General features: G+C 48.0%; 1 protein-coding gene across 3 annotated transcripts in view; it reads right to left on the bottom strand.

The window, feature by feature from the left end:
* Positions 1-23,163, bottom strand: part of LOC144607243 (semaphorin-6B-like) — a 284,386-nt gene that overhangs the window by 98,553 nt on the left and 162,670 nt on the right. For all 3 annotated transcript variants that reach the window (XM_078423936.1, XM_078423937.1, XM_078423938.1), the window contains one exon: positions 14,386-14,487. In XM_078423936.1, coding sequence (XP_078280062.1) covers positions 14,386-14,487 — 102 coding nt within the window. The remainder of the gene's footprint in view (positions 1-14,385; positions 14,488-23,163) is intronic.

Below are 23,163 nucleotides of genomic sequence, written 5' to 3'. Positions count from 1 at the left end.
CAACACAAGCGTACTCCAGTCCATGTACCACTGGTCTCTCTTCCACCTGACCCAACCACAGTGGACTGGAAGCCAAACCCAGCCAAAGCACATATAATGTCAAGCTTTTCACTGTACCTCGGCTCGTGGCAATGATCTAGACTGAACTGAATATCTCTGCAATTTTAAAACCTCCAACAAGCTGCCACTGGGTGTGAGGATGAAACATCAAACACCAGCGACACACATTGTAATGATGAACAGATGGCTCTGAGCTGTGTAAACACTGAGCCAGGCCACTCTGGCATGGACTCACCTGCTTCAACACTTTATCACAATGTACAATCAATGTCCCCAGGCCCCGAGAGTAGAGTGGTGACAGCCTTGGACAGGCTGGCCACACTCTTCCAGCATGAATGAGATGTGGCAGGAGATCAAGGATCCCAGGATCAGAGAGTGCAGCCATCGGTAACGGTTCTCTGGTGACCACTGAATCTCTCCGCCTTTGCTCACATTTATACATGACACCATTAACCAACTGAAGCTACGTTTCAGGACAGAGCATCCAGCAGTTATATGCAGGCTTTAACTGGCCTTCATAGTGAATAGTATTGCTGAGCAGAAGTGTGAAATGGCAGGAACTACCGGGATTTTGGGGAGGCAAGTGGTTCACACTTTGTTAATGTTGACACAACCAATGGGTCAAAGTGCCACAGAGATTCCAGTGGATCAACGCTGAACATGCTCAGTGAACCCCACCTGCCTTTAGTTTTACTGCATCTGCTTGATCATTTAAGTTAAAACAGCAGAGAGAATTTCACTCAGAGCGTTACATTGAGTATGTGTACGTCGGCATCTTGTGGTCTGATCCCAGGGCTCACGTTACGAGGCTTCTGCATTCTTTGGTGTGCGCTAGGTTTAATGTACTGCTTATTTACACTCCCTTAGAGTTAAAAAGGAAGTGGAATTCTGCAAATTGAACCTGATGGAGCGTGATCTCCTGAAGTCAAAGTTTCCACACAGCCCCATGTGGACAAAACCACTGAGAACTTGCATACAAAGATGTGTAAGAAGCTGGAGTATCTCAGCGGGTCAGGCAGCATCCCTGGAGAAGCTGGACCGTGCATACAAAGATGTGTAAGAAGGAACTGCAGATGCTGGTTTACAGTGAAGATAGACACAAAAAGCTGGAGGAACTTGGTGGGACAGGCAGCATCTGTGGAGAAGCTTGAACATGCATACAAAGATGTGTAAGAAGCTGGAGTATCTCAGCGGGACAGGCAGCATCCCTGGAGAAGCTGGACCGTGCATACAAATACCTTGTATCGAGATCGATGATTGTGCAATCAACTCTGAAATCTCTGCAAGGCTAGAAGAAATTATCTCCATAGTTGGAGTCACACTGTTAAATGTGTACACCGGCTACATTAGAGCTGCTGTTTAAATGTCATTTTAATGCAGGTCAGTTCCTCCACTTGCAATTGCCAACGAGGATAGCAGAGCAGCCCTTTCACTGTGTGCAATAAATTGTTTGGAAATGATTCAGCTTTATCCCTGTTCAGCGCAGCATAATTACCATTACTGTGGTGTGACTGCCTGCAGTTGAGGTGCCAAATGTGAGGTTATGCTGCCAAGTTGTGAGAAAGGTTTGCAACAAAAAGTTGGGAACATGAGTGCTGAACTTCAGTCGGAAGGAAACTTATCAAACGTTGCCATCCTGCTTTTGAACTTTAAATTCAATCAGTTGTGGGAATTGTCTTCCTTAGATGAGGGAGGGTAAACTTTGCTGAAACTCCATCAGCAATTGGTGCTCGATTATATTTTCCACAGGTGCATGGCTGGCTCTCCAATAAAGAAAGACCAGGGTTGGCTGGAAACCTGCCACAGATACGCCCGCCAACCAACGCAACTACAGTTGGTGCAGGAATAATACCAGCTGGAGAGGAGACGTGTTGCTGGAATAGTGCGACTGGCAATGATCGAGGGGGGAGATGGAACATGAGAGAGGGAGGCTTGGGAAATGAAATAAAGACATTTCAATTACCTGCTTTACGAGAGTCAGTAATATACTCTATAAAGTAGAAATGTTATTTGTTACGTTCCTGCAGATATGATTAACCATAAACCTAAACAACATTTAAGTACACATTCATGGGGGGGTTTTAATTTTAATTTTTGCATCAGTTTGTCGTGAGTTTTTCTTTGAGTGTCCACCAAAAATGGTTAACTTCAGTTATTAGAAGTTTCCTGACTTTAAAGGTTGGTTTCTAAAATGAAAGCTGGTGCGAGATGCCAGTGTGTGAGCTTCTGTGTCAAGCCCCCAGCAACCCGGAAGTCCTGCCCTCTCTCACTGTCTGTGTGGAGTCTGCATGGGCTCACACTGCCTGTGTGGAGTCTGCATGGGCTCTCACTGTCTGTGTGGAGTCTGCATGGGCTCTCACACACCAGAGACTGCCCGGCGGCAGTCCTGCCCTCTCTCACTGTCTGTGTGGAGTCTGCATGGGCTCACACTGTCTGTGTGGAGTCTGCATGGGCTCTCACACACCAGAGACTGCCCGGCGGCAGTCCTGCCCTCTCTCACTGTCTGTGTGGAGTCTGTATGGGCTCTCACACACCAGAGACTGCCCGGCGGCAGTCCTGCCCTCTCTCACTGTCTGTGTGGAGTCTGCATGGGCTCTCACACACCAGAGACTGCCCGGCGGCAGTCCTGCCCTCACACTGTCTGTGTGGAGTCTGCATGGGCTCACACTGTCTCACACTGTCTGTGTGGAGTCTGCATGGGCTCTCACACACCAGAGACTGGTGCAGGTTGCCGGCTTTATTGGCCATGATAAATCTATTAGTTCATAAGTTCCACGGCCAGAATTAGGCCGCTCGAAGGGCTGAATGGCCTACTCCTGCACCTATTTTCAATGTTTCTATGTTTCTATGAATCCAGCGATTTGATTAGCAGATTGGGGATGAGAACCGAGATGTGCAGTCTTTCCTGACGTGGAGAATTTGTTCTCACAAACCTCAATTACCTTTAAATGAGTTGCTGAAAGAAAAATGGAAAGCTGGCCATGATTACAAGGCAGTAATCTAATCAAGGGAGGTTCAGATACGATAATAAACCAGGGGATCAATGCTTAAGTGATTTACAATAGTCTTCTCAATGTCAGATAGCATTACTCCCTGGCACCTGACCAAACTGAAACTATATGTGCTATAAATATTATGTGTTCATTCTTCGTAGATGTTTTAAAATTAAGTTTTGAACTATCGCTGTTGATCGTGATGACCCTGGAAGACATGGATCTCAGGATAAGTCATCACTACTCTCTCTCTCTTTATTCCACGCACCAATTCTATCTTCTCTGCTGCCTTTCACGTACATGTACAAGGGTCCTCTGCAACATTATTCCCTTAATCAATAGCTCATTTTCTATTAAACTCCTCTTCCCATCCATCGACCAATGTCAAATATCTATAATTGTTATTCTGGTAAGGTTGGTATTTTTAACATCGTTGCACTTCCACCATTATATTAGCTACCATCTCATTGTATCTTAGATCACAGAACATAGGTCCACACAGAGCAAGAACAAGACCTTTGGCCCACAACGTCTGTGCCAAACGTAAGACCATCACGGAAGAAGCATCCCAACCTGAAACGTGACAAGTAAAATGGATGAAGGAGAGCCAGTGGATGTAGAGTATCTGGACTTTCAGAAAGCCTTTGACTTTCAGAAAGCCTCCACACAGACAGCGCCGTCAGGGTTAAACACGCGGCTGTGGTATTGAGAGACAACAGCTCTGCCAGCTGTGCCACACCAGAGTTGAACGATCTGTCAACAGGCCAGCTACTGTGTGGAGATATACCCTGGAACAGGCAGTACAGCTGCTCAGCACATCTGCATTATTGATAATGTAACGGCAATATTTCCTTCAAATGACCCCTTGACTCTACTTAAAGTGTCTGACTGTACGGGGCTCGGGCAGTACTGTACGGGGCTCAGCCCCTGACTGTACGGGGCTCGGGCAGCGAACTGACATTCATCGCAGGACTATGCTGCTCTGTATTTGGAAATTCCAAGTTGCATTATTGGTGAATCGTGGCACTGTGACTAATGAAGCATATCACCATTCTTGTAGATTTCATTAATGGAGAACATGCTTGAGGGTTAGAAGGTGCAGAAGGAATTGTACTCCCAGTAACCCAGCTCTAAGTGTCTGCACGAATCTGTTCCTGTGCACTGGATGGTAATGACAATGTAAATTACATTGCACCAGTCCATTACTTTATAGTTCCATTGCAATCACTTCTGCTCAAAATCAATGGGGGAGAAATACCAGGATTCTGGCAGCCATGAATAGTCGTGAGATTTCAGCACACACACACTGGTGTGGGTCACTGTGAGCTGGTGATGGCACACACACACTGGTGTGGGTCACAGTGAGCTGGTGATGGCACACACACACTGGTGTGGGTCACAGTGAGCTGGTGATGGCACACACACACTGGTGTGGGTCACTGTGAGCTGGTGATGGCACACACACACTGGTGTGGGTCACTGTGAGCTGGTGATGGCACACACACACTGGTGTGGGTCACAGTGAGCTGGTGATGGCACACACACACTGGTGTGGGTCACTGTGAGCTGGTGCAGATGTTGGTGTGTGTACATCAAACACCTCCAGAAACACTGAGTACCACCATCCTACATGACGGGAAAGCCAGCGAAACATTTCAGAAGCTAACCTTCAGCTACTTCAGTTGGATGACAAACAACATGGGCAGCATTCACAAGGACTCTCAGTGTGGTGGTTAGCTGACGGTCTTGTAGAAACAGAGCCACTCACTCCTAAATGTACCTGGACAAATACTCAAAGGGGAATCGGTGGGCTTGTCTGGGGAAGTGGATTGCAGGGTACAAGGATACGCGGGGGGGGGGGGGTAGCAGAAAGGGGTAGCTGTGGGGGGGGGGGTGTAGCGGAGGGGCGGATGTAGCAGGGGGGGGTAGCAGAGAGGGGTAGCTGTGGGGGGGGGGGTGTAGCGGAGGGGCGAATGTAGCGGGGGGGTGTAGCAGAGAGGGGGGGTGTTGCTATGGGGGGGTGTAGCAGAGAGGGCTAGCTGTGAGGGGGCGGTGTAGCAGAGGGGGGGTGTTGCTATGGGGGGTGTAGCAGAGAGGGTAGCTGTGGGGGGGGTGTAGCAGAGGGGCAGATGTAGCAGAGGGGGGGGTGCAGCAGAGAGGGGGGTTGTTGGAGAGGGGGGGTGTAGCAGGGGGGGGTGTTGCTAAGGGGGGGTGTAGCAGAGGGGTAGCTGTGGGGGGGGGTGTAGCGGAGGGGGGGGTGTAGCAGAGGGGCGGGGGTGTAGCACAGAGGGGGGTGTAGCAGAGAGGGGGGTGTAGCGGGGGGGGGGTGTTGCTATGGGGGGGTGTAGCAGAGAGGGGTAGCTGTGAGGGGGGGTGTAGCAGAGGGGGGGTGTTGCTATGGGGGGGTGTAGCAGAGGGGGGGGGTGTAGCGGAGGGGGGATGTAGCAGGCGGGGGGGGTGTGTAGCAGAGAGGGGTAGCTGTGAGGGGGGGGTGTAGCGGAGGGGGGATGTAGCAGGCGGGGGGGGTGTGTAGCAGAGAGGGGTAGCTGTGGGGGGGGGGTGTAGCGGAGGGGGGATGTAGCAGGCGGGGGGGTGTGTAGCAGAGAGGGGTAGCTGTGAGGGGGGGTGTAGCAGAGAGGGGTAGCTGTGAGGGGGGGTGTAGCAGAGGGGTAGCTGTGGGGGGGGTGTAGCGGAGGGGGATGTAGCAGGCGGGGGGGGTGTGTAGCAGAGAGGGGTAGCTGTGGGGGTGGGTGTTGCAGAGTGGGGGATGTAGCAGGCGGGGGTGTGTGTGTAGCAGAGAGGGGTAGCTGTGAGGGGGGGGGTGTAGCGGAGGGTGGGGATGTAGCAGGCGGGGGGAGGGGGGGGGGTATAGCAGCAAGTCTCACCATCAGGAGTAACAGCACATAATGAGTAAATGTGGCCAAATACCACTGACAAAGAGTAGTTCAAAGTGGGAACGCAATCAGGTGAAGTATTGAGGACTTCAGGCCCAATGAATTGTTCAGTGAGTCACAACAGTCAGCAAATAAAAGTATCAATTGCAGCAACTGATTGCTCGAGTTGATCGATCTGATGAGCAAATGAAGACTGAATGAATGAATGAATGAATGAATGAATGAATGAAGCTGGAGTGGCAGGGGAGTTGCGTATCAATGCTCCAGCATCAGCCTTGGGCGTGCCGTAAGAAGAGCACGCTGAGCGCTCGAGTCAAGAGTGCTTCATCATCCTGTGTCCCAGATAGAACAATGACGTTCCTACATGGGCATCACAGGTCATCATTGTGTAGGAAGGAGCTGCAGATGCTGGTTTACACCAAAAATAGACACAAAGTGCTGGAGTAACTCAACGGGACAGGCAGCATCTCTGGACAGAAGGAATGGGGGACGTTTCGGGCCAAGATCCTTCTCGTCTGAAGAAGGGCCTCGACCCGAAACACCACCCATACCTTCTCTCCAGAGATGCTGCCTGTCCTGCTGAGTTACTCCAGCATTTTGTGTCCATATCCAGATCAAGCCAGATTAAAAACCGAACGACTTGATGCCTCAGCCTCTCCCACGTTCATTGAAGATGTTAGGTAAATGCGAAAGAGATGGGTCTCAGGTGAAGCCTAACCAGACTGACTGGGCAATGGCACCTTGTGGTTTGTGGTGACTCGTGGTGATGGCAGCTTGTGGTGTGTGGTATGTGGTGCTGGCACCTTGTGGTGTGTGGTGACTCGTGGTGCTGGCACCTTGTGGTGTGTGGTGTTGGCACCTTGTGGTGTGTGGTGACTCGTGGTGCTGGCACCTTGTGGTGTGTGGTGACTCGTGGTGTTGGCACCTTGTGGTGTGTGGTGACTCGTGGTGCTGGCACCTTGTGGTGTGACGTGACTCGTGGTGCTGGCACCTTGTGGTGCCTCTTCATTGCACGAGGGATATAGTTTATCTGCAGGTAGCGAGGAGGTTGACGGTTGATCGTGGGCCATGTTTGCATCCACTCCCTACACACTCGGGGCAATTTACAGAGGGCAAATTAACCTGCAAACCCGCACGTACTTGGGATGTGGGAGCAATCCGGATAACCAAGAGGAAACCCACGCTGAGAACGTGCAAACTCCACACAGTCAGCACAGGATCAAACCCGGATCTCTGGTGCTGTGAGGCAGCAGCTCTACCCGCTGCGCCACCAGTCCGCCCCTTATGAGTGAGATGTATTTAAGGTCTGTAGGAGAATCAATGATAATGAACACAGGCAGGAAAATGGAGTTGAGGCCAAGCTCAGGCCCGCCCTGAGATGGACACAAAAAGCTGGAGTAACTCAGCGGGTCAGACAGCATCTTTGGAGAAAAGGAATAGGTGACGTTTTGGGTCGAGACCCTTCTACAGGAATGATCTTACAGAATGGTGGAGGTGCCTTCAGGGCTGTGTGGATGATGCCTTCTCCGACTCTCATTCTGATCCAGGTGGGACTGGCTTTGTTCCGATGCTTTAGAGATCGCACCTGTTATTTCAGCGTTCCTCTGCTGGAGATGGGGACCCAGGTCCAGATGGTTATTCGGCAACCTGTATTGTAATCATGCACGTGCAGCTACCAGGTAGTCAGGCTGGACTCAACCTGCCAACTCACTGCACAGGGTCACCCGCTAATAGTGGTCACCTGGTGACCAGCACATCTGAGGTTTCAGCCAAGCAAGGAGCTAACTGGAAAAAGGAGCAAGTGTGATCAGTGTGAAACTCTTTGGCCAAACTGAGGCCAACAAGGGAAACACAGGGAACGTTGAAAATCCATCACCCAGTGAACAACCTATTGAAATGTATTGTGTTTTTCTCTGACTGTTGCTGACTTCTAGGCTCTCTGGCTGATATTTGAGATACTTGGCAATATTCTTTTATCAGCAGCGGTTCTTGTAACACCTCATTAAATGTTCTCTCTATGAAACTGGGAGATGTTGACAGTGAGTCCACACTGCAAGCCCCTGGATTACATTCATTGTAACTTTCAAGGACTGTTTTGGCAATTTGCTGTAAAAAACATACATTAATTACAAAAAGTGTAAGATTGCTGCTAATTAGGAAATGCCAGCCTGGTTTATTACAGGCTGCCTGGGGGAATTAACAGCCAATACATTGCTGTTGTTATTCCACTTTGCAAAATAACTTTCAGCCAACACTGTGGCACAGTCTGCAGAGGGGGGGGGGGGGGGGGGGGGGGGGGGGGGGGGGGGAGGGGGGAAACGGGAAACGGCAGCACTGTGGCACGGTTTGCAGAGTTGCCGCTTCACCGCTCCAGCAACATGGATTGAGTACCGATCTTGCCTGCTGTCTGTGTGGGGCCAATGAGGGATGTATTTTGGGAAAGGCTGCCTTGGGAGGAAGTATCCGTGTTGATCCTGCCTTCTCTTGTGGACCGAAGGGCAAGCAGGTCTCCTCCCCTCGGGCATGGACTCTACATCACCTGCCTACTGCAGCAGTCAGGTGTGGCACGTACCAAGGGCAGCCTGCACTGACGTTAAGGTCAGGAGAGTGGGAATGACCAACATCCTGACCTCCACAGGCAAAGCACAGCACCAGGAGAGAGCGTATCGGAAGTCAGAGGCCAAGATTTTAGCCAGGACAATCTTGGTCAAGCTACCACGGAATAATTGCTCCTTGTTAGAGAAGGTCTCACAGTGACTACTGGATCCTGTAAACTCTGGCTGGACAATATAGACATAGAAAAGAAAGTAGGTGCAGGAGGCCATTTGGCCCTTCGTGCCAGCACTGCATTATAGTCAGTGATGAGATGAGTGTGCATCCATTTCCCATTTTCACACCTTACACTTCCTTATCTATGTCTCTCCCCCTCTCCTGACATCATCCTGAAGAAGGGTCTCGACCCGAATTGTCACCCATTCCTTCTCTCCAGAGATGCTGCCTGTCCCGCTGAGTTACTCCAGTATTTTGGGTCTATAATCTGAAAGATAATTCTGCATACACACCGACCAACCAACCTTTCCTCACCCACACTTTGAGAACCAAAGTCCTGCTGGCATGTCAGTGTTGGATTTCCAGCTGTGTTCTGTAAGTGCTGCCGCCTTTACTCTGCACCGTGTCATGTTGCTTCGGGATTTTGAGGAGGGGGCCTTTAGCTGAGGAGTCGACTTTGTTTGGGAATTACTTGGACCTTGAGATGTTTCACTGTATTAAAGGTGATTGATATTTCATTGCAGATTGTTCCTGCTTTGTACCATTTCCACTCGTGCCGGAACTAGTGATGATTAATCATTCCCAGTCCCGTTTGTAAACAGCAGCTGTTGCCGACTACGGCAGATGAGGACAGAGCAAGCAGGGCCCGTACACGGCTCGCCCTCTGTTGTGGCACACTTATTCAAAGTGACTTTGAGCTAAAGAGGAGAAAATTCAATCAATGTCTTACTCATCGCTATTCAGCAGCTGCCACTGAATGCACAAGTGCAGATGTTGACAGGAGTGCGGTCAGTTTAAACTGTGACACTTATCTCAAGGATGGTGTAATGGGATAGACTGAAAGGTGGCTGGCACCCAAGCACGAACCCAAGGAACTACGAAGCCTAAACACTTTATACTGAGGCAGGAGAACCTGACAGAGTGCTGGAGTAACTCAGCGGGTCAGGCAGCATCTGTGGAGAACATGGATAGGTGACGTTTCACAGAGTGCTGGAGTAACTCAGCGGGTCAGGCAGCATCTGTGGAGAACATGGATAGGTGACGTTTCACAGAGTGCTGGAGTAACTCAGCGGGTCAGGCAACATCTCTGGAGAACGTTTCAGGTCGGGATCCTTCACCAGATTGTTTACCCTGCTTCAGTGAGCTACTCCTGCACTTTGTGTCTATCTTTTGTATAAACCAGCATGTAGTTATTTGTTTCTGCATGAGAACCTGAATGATCTATCTGTCAACGTGTTATAGATTGTTGATATTGATATTGGTCACTGTTATGGTGACTGTGTAAAGTGGCTGTGTTGTGTGCTGTCTAGGCATGTCATGCCATGTACAGGTACAGGTACGTCAGGTGGCTCAAGGGAAAATCACCAGCGTGCAGAATATAAGGATGCAGCTGCAGAGAAAAGGCAAAGTTAAAAAAGTGCAAGGGCTGTAACCAGGTGGATTGGAAGAGAAGGAATCTATCCTTTGCATATGAGACGTTTGTTCAAGAGCCTGGCAGAGTCTTACACCGTGCCTTCCATTCCCCGAGTTTGTAGGGGGCAGCAAATAATGACAATGTGTTCACTTTCAGTCTTAATCTTGAAATAAGTCAACAGTGATGCCGAGTACTAAAACCATTAGCTTCCACACAGAAACAGACCAGACAAACAGTCACGGCTTGAATGTTGCATTATGGTGACATCTTAGCTTCAGAGTAATTTACATCAACAACAGCAAGCGAGATATTTATCTGAAATGCTTGTGGATATGATCAGACTGTTCTATTGTTGGAGACAAACTGAGATCGGCAATGTCATTCTGTACATTTGCAGGATCTGAAGCGTTAAGGAATGATAAAACTGCATCAAACCACTCTTCACTCTTCCACACCAGGCTCAGCAAAGGAGACATTCCTGATGTTTGCTCCTCGTTACAAGCGATATCTAAAACATCCTGATTTCAAAGTAAATTATCCAATGTAGAAAGACACACTTCCTTAGTTTCTTTACAATTATCTCTGCTGCCTTTCAATAGTGTTGTGGTTCACTCTCATATCAGATCACCTCTGGTGCGTTGCACGTGACTAATGTTAAGGTTGTGGACAATGTCTTTGGGTGACTGTTGGCTGAACCCCAGTATATGTTCAGTGCAGTGCTGGCTGGGTTAGGGTCTGGGCTGCCCACTCACCACCATCTCCACCCCCTCTGTTGGTTCTTGCTCTGGTCTGGAGCCACTGAGTTTCTTGGTCAATGTGGATTTGGGTGGCCAACAAACATCGCATGGGTGAATCATAAACACCGGTTAACGCAGAGGTGATGAGAACTCTCAGTGAAAGGGGATGCAATATAAACTTCCCCCCGGACACACCTCTGTACGTGGGGGTACACTGCACGTAGACAGCACTGTACAGTAAGTGGGGGTTCACTGCACTTAGACAGCACTGTACAGTAAGTGGGGGTACACTGCACATAGACAGCACTGTACAGTAAGTGGGGGTTCACTGCACTTAGACAGCACTGTACAGTAAGTGGGGGTACACTGCACATAGACAGCACTGTACAGTAAGTGGGGGTACACTGCACTTAGACAGCACTGTACAGTAAGTGGGGGTACACTGCACATAGACAGCACTGTAAGCAGGGGCAGGGGGAGGCCTGGCCTCAGCCTCTCTCCTGCACTAATTCCCTGTCATCCCTGCAGTTCAGAACACCACAGATCCTTCTCCCATCAGACTGTACAACTCCTGCCCCTCGTGTCATGGGGTAGACAGAGACTGAGACTGAGACTGAGACAGAGACTGAGATTGAGAATGAGACTGAGACTGAGACAGAGACAGAGACTGAGACTGAGACAGAGACTGAGACTGAGACTGAGACTGAGATTGAGAATGACCCTCCCCCCCCTCCCCAATCTCTACCCATCCCCAATCCTTTCCACTCGTCACTTTAATTCCATGTTTCATGTATTTTGTGTTTTATGACTGTCGGCAGATCAAGTTCACTCCTGGGATAAATAAAGTTCTATCGTACCGTACTGTGCCATATCGCATCATACCGTACCGTATTGCAATGTACCGTAACGCATCGTACTGTATCATACCGAACCGTGCCATATCGTACTGTGCCGTGTCGTACCGTATCGCATCGTATATTCCGCGATCTTTCAACATGTATCTACCTCCACTCTAAATACCTCATGCCCAGCCTCCACATCTCTGCACAGATACAGAATTACAAGATGCACCAACATTTGTGTGAGGTTAACTTTCCCCTCGCCTCAGTTTTAAATGACCACCACCGTATTTTGTAACCATGTCTCCAGGTTCGAGACTCCCTCTGGTGGAAACTTCCCCTCTACGTTCAACCTTCTCCCACTCATTGCAGGTCTTGTTTCACCCTCCCACAGGCAACACCACACATTCCTCACCATTACATTCTATAACTTTGTCCGTTGCCTCAATGTACCAGACCATCATCTGACGGAGAGTCACAGATCTGAAACGTTAACCCTGTTTCTCTTTCCACAGATACTGCCTGACCTGTTGAGTGTTTCCAGTATTTTCTGGTGGGATTTGTTTCAGATTTCCAGCATTAATATATTTTTCATCTATTTTCATCTACATTGTTCTGCTTTCCTCCCTCTGTTAACTGCACAGTAACAAATTTATTTATGTTTCCCCTACAATTATGTCAATGCTATTAAAATTACAAAAATAAAGAGACCGGGGACTGAGCTCTGTGGGATCTCATTGGCAAAGTCTTCTAGTCAAGAGTCCCAACCACCCCCACCCCCCCCCCCCCCATCTGTGTCCACCTATCACTTGCCAGGCTTTGTCATAAGGTAATGAGGAATAGGGGTAGAATTAGGCCATTCGGCCCATCAGGTCTACTCCGCCATTCAATCATGGCTGATCTATCTCTCCCTCCTAACCCCATTCTCCTGCCTTCTCCCCATAACCCCTAACACCCGTACTGATCAAGAATCTGTCTCTCTCTGAACCCCTCCCCAACCTTCTGCCCAGCTTTCATCCCTTCTACAATCAGTCTGAAGAAAGCTCCCGACCTAAAACGTCATCTATCCATGTCCTCCAGAGATGCTGCCTGACCCGCTGAGTTACTCCAGCACTCTGTGAAAAGTCACCTATCCATGTCCTCCAGAGATGCTGCCTGACCCGCTGAGTTACTCCAACACTTTGTGTCTTTTTTTGTGTACCAGCATCTGTAGTTCCTTGTGTCGACAGTCAAACTGACAACAGAACAATGAACTTCTCAGGAGATAGACATAAAATGCTGGAGTAACTCAGCGGGACAGGCAGCATCTCTGGTGAGAGGGAATGGGTGATGTTTCGGGTCAAGACCCTTCCCCAGTCTCACTTGCAGCAGCAAAACGGGAATGTAAACACAACACACATAAACAAAACTTCAATAGATTAATAAACACAATATTAGTGCAAAGTCCTTAGTATATAGCCATGTAATAATGTGCCACATACTGTAAGCACCCAAAACCATTATTGTCTGCTTTTTGCCACAAAGCCATTCTCAGATCCAATTCGCTTGGATTACAACTGTCAATTTTCCACTTCCATTTTTTATGCACAGTCAGTAATTACCAAAACGTGTTCTCAGTCCACACCCTTCCTGCTTTCATGCAACACTGAATGACAGACAAGGCTTTTGTGTTCTCTGTAAGACTGTGGGAAATGTGATCCTTCAGCCCTCACTGCCCCAGCTACCTGATTAGGTAAACACTTGTCACATTCCCAGCATAAACACATTGACAAATTCCTCCCTAATCAGCAGCTCTTTTGACCCCTTTGCAATGGGAACAAGGGCCTTTTTATTCATGCACTCATTTCTCTCAAAATATAAATTTTGTTCGTGCAGAAAGAAAGACCCGCTGGTTATAATTAGGAGGATTTATAAAATGTCGACATCATTTTGAACATGATGGAGCTTGAGATACTTGTGGCCAATTAAGTAAATGAAGGTAATGTAACCCGTTTCTCTGGGACTGTAGATACTGCATTTAATTATTGCCACGGCTCGTGTGACATCAGTCTTTATACACGCGCACACTCTCACAACGTTTACTTCGGTTCCACAAGAAGAAAACGAACATTGACTGTGTTTTATTCATCCAATAATTCTGTTCAATGTACGGGCTATTTAGCACAAAACATGGAACGATTTAAGAATGTAACAATAAAGATTTTGTGAATTAAGTGCTCTTTCCCTTTCTATGGAATGTATTATATGTGCAATTAGCGTCATAGAGTCAGAGAATGAGACAGTGTGGAAACAGGCCCTTCGGCCCAATTTACCCACACGGGCCAACATGCCCCAGCTACACTAGTCCCACCTGCCTGGATTTTGATCCATATCACTCCAAACCTGTCCTATCCATGTACCTAACTGTTACTCAAAAGTTGGGATAGTCCCAGCCTCAATTACCTCTTCTGGCAGTTTGGTTAATCCTAACCCTAACCCTAATGCAAACAACTGGTTGAGGTTTTGCACATTTCTTGCACTTTGTTTAATACCATGGGTCTTGTATCATTGTCATATTTTAATCTTTTGATTCATGACTGTAGTCCTCAAATTTACGGAAGGTTTCATGTGCAAGTTGGTTTCAAAATGTTGCCACATGCCACTGCATGCAGAGTATTACGTCGGGCATCAGCAACTTACAGTGTAATTGGCACACACGGGGTTGTAAGCATTTGTTCCGCAGATGAAAAGCATGCTGTCGTTCCTCTTCAGAAGGACTTTAATAAAGTTCCGGCATTCTGCCTGGAAATAGAGAGAACAAACAGATGAGAAACTTTGTAAACAATTCCCTCACAACTGTGTCGGGTTGGGGCAGTATGGAGTTTGTGGGGCTGAGGATGAGTGATTGAGGGAGGGGCGGTGTGGAGTTTGTGGGGTTGAGGAGTAGTGATTGATGAAGGGGGCGGTGTGAGTTTGTGGGGTTAAGGATGAGTGATTGAGGGAGGGGGGGTGGAGTTTGTGGGGTTGAGGATGAGTGATTGATGAAGGGGGCAAGGTTGAGGTGATAAAGATTGGACATAGTTATGGTGTCTCAGGGTCAGGACCTGTGGTCCGACCTTGATCTGTTTAGTTGCAGTTTGAGGGGAACATCAGGATCTAAGTCCCACCAGAACCCTGGAAGGATTGGAAGAGGAACGGGATTCGTGCCGAGAGAGGAAGACTCGTGGGAAGTCTGGGCATTTGAAAAAGTCTGGTTGAGGTTTTGAAGTGAGGTGAAATGTTTGGGAAACGGTCATTATGGTGAGTTGCTCTGGGAAAGATCCATTTTCAATCCCATCACGCCGAGAAGGAGCAGCAATATGCAATATAGTTCCAGGCTGCCTTCTGGTGCAAGGTTTAGGCATTGACAATAATGATTACTGTCAGCACAAGAATCAATAGAAAATGAAGTCTCCTCAAATAGGAAGGACATTGGAATGTTAGTCAGCCGCAAGCCTGCTCTGCCACAAGTTGATTTAGCTGTTTGCCTTTGAGAAGCCAAAGGCATAGAAGGTGATATTGGTGACTGGGGCAGTCTGAGGTAAGATGTAGTTGAAGTCTGGTGGATGACCATGTCAGATGAAATGAGAAGGAATGAAAACGAGACCATAAACAACCTGCTTCCACAGATCAAAGACTTATCACATTCTCTAGACGTTCCAAAGTGACAGATCAAAGACTTATCACATTCTCTAGACGTTCCAAAGTGTCTGACATAACATGAGTGGCTCAGCGATGCATTCGCTTTTATATAGGAAGACATTACTCTAATTTTGCCAAACCCAGCCCATTGCCTGCAACATTAAAGGCTTCTATTGTGGTGGCTTGTAAGCTATATTACGCACCATTAAAGCACAATTATTAGATTGTTATTGAGGGCAGGCATGAGGCTGTTGGACGGTTAGCAGATATTGTGCATACCCATTCCAGATGATGCACAGTGGATAAGTCTCGTGTTCCATTCAAGACACCGGGAACAAAAATGTGGTTTTGGCTCCCCGCTGTAGGATTATAAATGCTTCGTTCTGGAGCTTTTATCCAACCAGAGTAATGAGCAACATTAAATAAACGGGAGAGGTGATTCTGTCCTCAACGTAAGCTCCAGAAGCCAAATGTAATAGAACAACCATACTAATCTCTGAGCTACTGGTAACTTCAGAGACACTGAATACAGCAGAATGTGTCTGTGTATCACGCTATGTCAGATTTGTACATTCCCTGTAGTTTCAAAACAAACTACAGATAAAAGGGAAGTAGAATATCTGCAGATACATTTTAACTGGATAGAAATAATGCCCAGAGATGCAGTTTACATGGAAGGTGCTAAAATTCATAGAAACATAGAAAATAGGTGCAGGAGTAGGCCATTCAGCCCTTCGAGCCAGCACCACCACCACCACCATATGATCAATGCTAATCATCCACAATCAGTACCCCGTTCCTGCTTTCTCCCCGTATCCCTTGATTCCGTTAGTCCTCAGAGCTAAATGGCAGCGCTGCCCAGCAGCTGCGTCTCACCTGCAGTCCGTTTGTCTTTAGTGTTTGTTGTTGTTGTTTGTCTTGATTGTAGTGTGTAGATGTGATGTAGTGTCTTTTTGTGGTTGTGCACTATGTGTGGGGGGGGGGAACTGTAAAATTGTCTCTTCCGGTCGGAGACGCGACCTTTGTTTCTGGGCGTGTCTCCGTTCCCGCTGCGGCCTACCATCGGCCAAACACCTAGAGCTGGCGGCCTCCAACTGGGACCACCTGGGCTCTGGTTTGCAGAGCCCGCTGCCTTCGGAGGCTATGGTGGCGCTGCGGGAGCGGCTGCGACTCGCCTTCGGAGGCTCCGGGGGCTTCGGCCGTGGGCCGCATGGACGTCGGAAGCTCGTAGCCCCCTGGGTGGGGGCCGACATCGGGAGCTCCGGCAGCGGCAGTGTCTTCACCCGCCCCGGATCGCGGGGCTTGGGTCGGCCCACTGCGGACCTTTCACCGTCCGGCGCGGCCTAAAATAGGCCGCGGGATTTTCTCTGCTCGGCGGGGGCTTCAATGTCGGGAGCCACAACAGCCCCGACGTGCAGCGGCGGCATCTTCGCCCGCACCGGATCGCGGGGCTTGGGTCAGCCCACTGCGGACCTTTCACCGTCCGGCGCGGCCTGGAACGTGGCAACTTCAACAGCCTGACCGCGGGAGAAGACGGCAGGGGAAGAGAAAAGACATTCTGGCCTTCCATCACAGTGAGGAGGTGACTGGAGGAGACTCACTGTGATGGATGTTTCTTTGTTTTGTTTCGTGTTGGTTTGTGATTGTGTGTGTTATTGCTTATTTTTATCGCTCTATTGTTGGCCTGTGGGTGACGGAATTTTGTCCAAAAGACTTGTTTTTTTTGGATGACAATAAAGGCTATTCTGATTCTAAATCTAGCTCTCTCTTGAAAACATCTGATGAATTGGCTTCCACTGCCTTCTATGGCAGAGAATTCCACAGATTCACAACTCTCTGGGTGAAGTTTTTCCTCATCTCAGTCCGAAATGACCTTCCCCTTATTCTTCGAAGGTATTTATTCACAAAATGCTGGAGTAACTCAGCAGGTCAGGCAGCATCTCAGGAGAGAAGGAATGGGCGACGTTTCGGGTCGAGACCCTTCTTCAGACTGATGTCAGGGGGCGGGACAAAGGAAGGATATAGGTGGAGACAGGAAGACAGTGGGAGATCTGGGAAGGGGGAGGGGAAGAGAGGGACAGAGGAACTATCTAAAGTTGGAGAAGTCAATGTTCATACCACTGGGCTGCAAGCTGCCCAGGCGAAATATGAGGTGCTGTTCCTCCAATTTCCGGTGGGCCTCACTATGGCACTGGAGGAGGCCCATGACAGAAAGGTCAGACTGGGAATGGGAGGGGGAGTTAAAGTGCTCAGCCACCGGGAGATCAGATTGGTTAACGCGGACCGAGCGCAGGTGTTGAGCGAAGCGATCGCCGAGCCTGCGTTTGGTTTCGCCGATGTAAATAAGTTGACATCTGGAGCAGCGGATGCAATAGATGAGATTGGAGGAGGTGCAGGTGAACCTCTGTCTCACCTGGAAAGACTGTTTGGGTCCTGAGATACTGCCTGACCTGCTGAGTTACTCCAGCATTTTGTGAATAAAATTTGATTTGTACCAGCATCTGCAGTTATTTTCTTACACTTCCCCTTATACTTAAACTGTGACCCCTGGTTCTGGACTCCCCCAAGATCAGGAACATTTTTCCTGCATCTAGCCTGTCCAAACCCTTAAGAATTTTATATGTTTCTGTACGATCCCCTCACATACATCTAAATTCCAGTGAATACAAACCCAGTTGACCCATTCTTTCATCGTACGTCATCATAAAATTCAAATCCGTTCTCACTTTAACTGTTTGAATATATTAGGGTGGCATCATATTGAGAGGATTGCTATTAAAATTCTCCAGCTGAAAACTACCTCCCACATCTCTATTTTACTCAAGTTTCCTGGGAGCAGAGTGGTCAATATTGTGATGGGCTTTATGTGATCACAGGCTCGAACAATGCATCCACAGACTGTGGACGTGTACAGAGAGGAATGAAGGGGGTGATGATACACACACATACTGTGGACGTGTACACAGGGAGGAATGAAGGGGGTGATGATACACACACATACTGTGGACGTGTACACAAGGAGGAATGAAGGGGTGATGATACACACACATACTGTGGACGTGTACAGAGAGGAATGAAGGGGGTGATGATACACACACACACTGTGGACGTGTACAGAAGGAGGAATGAAGGGGGTCATGATACACACACATACTGTGGACGTGTACACAGGGAGGAATGAAGGGGGGTCAGGCGTGGACCAAAGAGCAATGAAACATGTTCGCATAGCAGGGTGAACATGAAATCAGTGTGTTCTGGTGCTTCAATCGTTTGAACTGGTTCAGTCACACTCCTTGATACCCGGCTAGCTCTGCTATTGTTCAAGGCTGCTGCCTGCTCCATGTTTCCCATTAGTCTATGTAACAAAGCCGTCAGATGTGAAACGGAGAGAATTGGTCTCCAATTGTCAGCAAGTTACTTCCTGTGGTACAGTCATGTTTTTAGATCTGAGGATGGAAATCTGTGGAGAACATGGATAGGTGACGTTTCACAGAGTGCTGGAGTAACTCAGCAGGTCATGCAGCATCTGTGGAGAACATGGATAGGTGACGTTTCACAGAGTGCTGGAGTAATTCAGTGGATCAGGCAGCATCTGTGGAGAAAAGGAATAGGCGATATTTTTCAGGTCGATACCCTTCTTTTGACCAGAAACATCTTGACCCGAAACGTCACCCATTCCTTTTCTCCAGAGATGCTGCTTGATCCACTGAATTACTCCAGCACTCTGTGAAAAGTGAATGCAAGGTGGGACAAGGTATCTCTTCAATAATCAACCAAAATACCGTGTGATATGTGATCATGAATGTGCACACATCCTTCCCAGAACGTGAAAAACACACGTGTGTGTTTGTCCAAGAACTAACTGCCAGATTTTCATTGTTACACACAACTGTGGCTTTAAGATGGGATGGCCCGCCTTCAATCCGTTTTTAGAGATGGTATACTAAACATTCGCCGTTGATTTAAGCGCTCCAGAAACATTCCTCTGGAGGTGCTTGCATCTCTGGTGAGATGTTGTGAATATTTTATCCCCTTGGGCCTGAGCAGACTGTCAGGCTGACGTTTCTCTAGAGAAACAGCAGGAAACAGGCCCTTCGGCCCATCGAGTCTGCATCGACCAGTGATCTCCCCGCGCATTAACATATCCTACACTCACTAAGGATGATTTACTATTTTACAGAAGCCAATTAACCTACAAACCTGCACGTCTTTGGAGTGTGGGAGGAAACCGAAGCATCCGGAGAAAACCCATGCAGATCATGGGGAGGACGTGCAAACTCCATACAGACAGACAGGATCGAACCCGGGTCTCCGGCGCTGTGAGGCAGCAACTCTACCGTTGCGCCACCGCGCCGCACAAATATTGATACTGTACAGAGAGAGCTCTACACTTTATCCTGGTCAATATTTCATGCTGTTATCGTCACGGAACAGACTTCTTGGTTATTCATCCCTCTACACTTGGGAGCCGCTGATTGCTTTGTTTAAAGTACATGACGATTAATTATGTAAAACCTCATTAAGTCATTTCAACATGAAATATACGACATAAATGCAAGCCCTATTCTGGTTCATTGTTTGCAGGATTGTTCTGCTCTGGGTTAAGGACCCACCCAGGGGGAAGCGAGGGGTCGCTGGGGTGAGGCATTCCATGCCACCCCCAAACACCCTGTAATGTGCTGAGTCAGCCCATCTCTCGGACAGTACCTAGAGCCCTGGGCTCACACCAGACGGGCAAAACAGCCTAGCTTTCAGTTCCTGACTGAACTGAATCCAAAAATATCCAATATGATCCAATAACCGCGCTGGGACTTACGATGGGAAAGGGCACACCAATGATTCTGTAATGGTGACAGAATCTGCATATTATTCAGGTCCATACATCGAATCATGGAACGGTTACAGCACAGAAGGGAGGAATTCGGCCCATCGTGTCTGTGCTGCCTCACCACCAGAGCAACCCACCGCCTCTCTCTGTGGCCCTGCACATCTACCTCCACCAGATATTCACCAATGCTTGAGTCCACCATCCCTGCCCCCAGCCTAATGGCAGGCAGTGCATCCCACATTCCAACCACATAATGCCTCAGCCTTTACCCTGTGTCACTCGAATTGTTTCCCCTCTTGGTTTTCAGAACTTAAGTGATAGGAGCAGAATTAGGCCATTCGGCCCATCAAGTCTACTCCGCCATTCAATCATGGCTGATCTATCTCTCCCTCCTAACCCCATTCTCCTCCCTTCTCCCCATTACCCCAAGCACCTGTACCAATCAGTTTTATACCTGTGCCCTCTAGTCCTCAACGCCTTCACCTTTCAACATTTAGTTGCAGCTACCCTGGGCCAGACTGCCTCCTCTTGACACTGAGCTTCCCACCATCATTATTGCTGCAGTGCATCCCTGCGTTATGGTCATTTGCATCATGTAAATTCATCCCGACATAATTCACAAGTCACTATCAAAGATTGGATAAATGGAATAAAACTGAATTTCTGTGAGATGAAAATAAACATGAAAGAAGCATAACATTTTGTTAATTTTTGTCAAGGGTTTTAGATTACAAAAAATCACAATCGGACAGTTTTCCAGGAACAGACTTCTCCGTAAAGCGGGAGTGCACGGAGGTTTGGAAGTATTCTTTATTTATAACTAAGCTAAATATTCTGATGTTATGGTTCCCATATTCTACACATGCCCCACTGAACCTGGTGGCTTAGACCCACCTCACTCCCAAGAACTAACATGTCCTCACTCTCCAGAATTAACAACGTCACCCATTCCTCTCCAGAGATGCTGCCTGTCCCGCTGAGTTACTCCAGGTTTTTGTGTCTATTTTCAGTGTAAACTGGCATCTGCAGTTCCTTCCTACACACTAACATGTCCTTCCTCACTGGGCTCATGGTAATGAATGACAAGGCTGTTTTAATAATAGTACTGGGAAAGGAATTTGAGGCCAAACATCTTCTGGGCCAGTATAATTTCTAACATTCGGAAATGTTTAATTTTAAATCTTTAAATTCCTGAAGGGATATTCTGCTCTCAGTCTGTGCATCGGAGCCCATGATCCATGGCTAAACTCACCGAGCGATGTACAGATAATTGCACATTGCAGAAGCTGCTCAACTCACTGTGTGAACAGGCAAATGCACATGTTCCAACACATTAAAGCTGCACAATGTCCTCTCTATAAGATGCCAATTATGTGCTATTTCCAGTTCTGTTTCCATTTCCATTAATGACTACCAGGTTGTAATTGTGTTCTTGTCACCTCAAAAGCAGAGGGTCGAGGTTTGTTCCTGTTTTAGTGCCTACATGTCAGTGGAACAACAGGAAGCAGAACTCCTTCCAAGAACCATTTCCTCATTCATGCACAAACAGCCAAACTATAACAGCTGCAACATTCACACCCAATCCTTCTCTCCGGATATGCTGCCTGTCCGACTGAGTTACTCCAGCATTTTGTGTCTATATTCGGTGTAAACCAGCATCTGCAGTTCCTTCCTACGTATGACATTTGAGTGGCAGCCGACCAGCGATCCCCGCACACTAACGCTATCCTACACCCACTAGGGCCAATTCACATTTACATCAAGCCATTTAACCTCCAAACTTGTACGTCTTTGGAGTGTGGGATGAAACCAAAGATTTTGGAGAAAACCCACGCAGGTCACGGGGAGAACGTACAAACTCCGTACAGACAGCACCCGTAGTCGGGATCAACCCGGGTCTCTGGCACTGCAGGCGCTGTAAGGCAGCAACTCTACCGCTGTGCCACCGTGCAGCCCAACTTGTGGTAACACAAGCACACACTTGACCCAAGAACAGAATATTTATTGATCATAATCTTTCCCATTGACCATCTCCCTCAGGGTCTTCTTATTGCCGATACCAATCAACTTGTCCTGGGACCCTCTCATACTCTACAGCACAATGGGCATCTCAAGCAGTCTTTGGCTCAATGAATGTACCCTTGACTTTGCCTTCACTCCTAATTTACAACTGGGTGAATAATTAACCTAAACTGGATAAACTTCCCGGCAACTTAAACAATGGTCAAATCACATAATGAAATGTCCAGAAGCTCAAATAAGAGAGAGATCATAAGTGATAGGATCAGAATTAGGCCATTCGGCCCATCGTCTACTCTGCCATTCAATCATGGCTAATCTATCTCTCCCTCCTAACCCCATTCTCCTGCCTTCTCCCCATAACCCCTGACACCTGTGTGAACAGACATAAACACATGTTCCATTGTTATGTCTTTAGAAGGGTCTCGACCCGAAACGTCACCCACTCCTTCTCTCCAGAGTTGCTGCATGTCCCACTGAGTTACTCCAGCACTTTGTGTCTATCTTCGGTTTGCATCTGCAGTTTCTTCCTACACATGTCTTTCTATAGTTTGTTTTTGATAGAATCCTAAGAATTGTTTCAGTAAAGCAGGCTGATTGAATCTGTGCCATCCGCAAACTGAGCAATGACATTGATCCTGTTCCCACCATCTCTCCCTGAAGTTTCCATTCAATCGAAAGTCCTGAGAGATCGTGTTCCCCTCCCCTCACGGCAATGATACCCAGACTGGTGACTATCCTCTGCACATAAAGGCTTTTCCTCACCTTCCCTCGGCATGTTTTTCCAGTCTTTGAACAATCTAGGAATCCGGACATTTCCTTCCCTTTATCCTTTTGAATCCATCCCTCAACCAAATGTTCTTTCAACCTCTCCTTCAGGTGCTTTCCCAACAGACGATACAAGCAGCACTCCATCTCATTTCCAAAGAGGAGGTAGCATCCACAAGAGG

This window comes from Rhinoraja longicauda, chromosome 28 (genome assembly GCF_053455715.1).
Source record: "Rhinoraja longicauda isolate Sanriku21f chromosome 28, sRhiLon1.1, whole genome shotgun sequence".
Lineage (NCBI taxonomy): Eukaryota > Metazoa > Chordata > Chondrichthyes > Rajiformes > Arhynchobatidae > Rhinoraja > Rhinoraja longicauda.
Note: the sequence above shows the minus strand (reverse complement) of the source record. Positions and strands in the feature narration are given on the sequence as shown.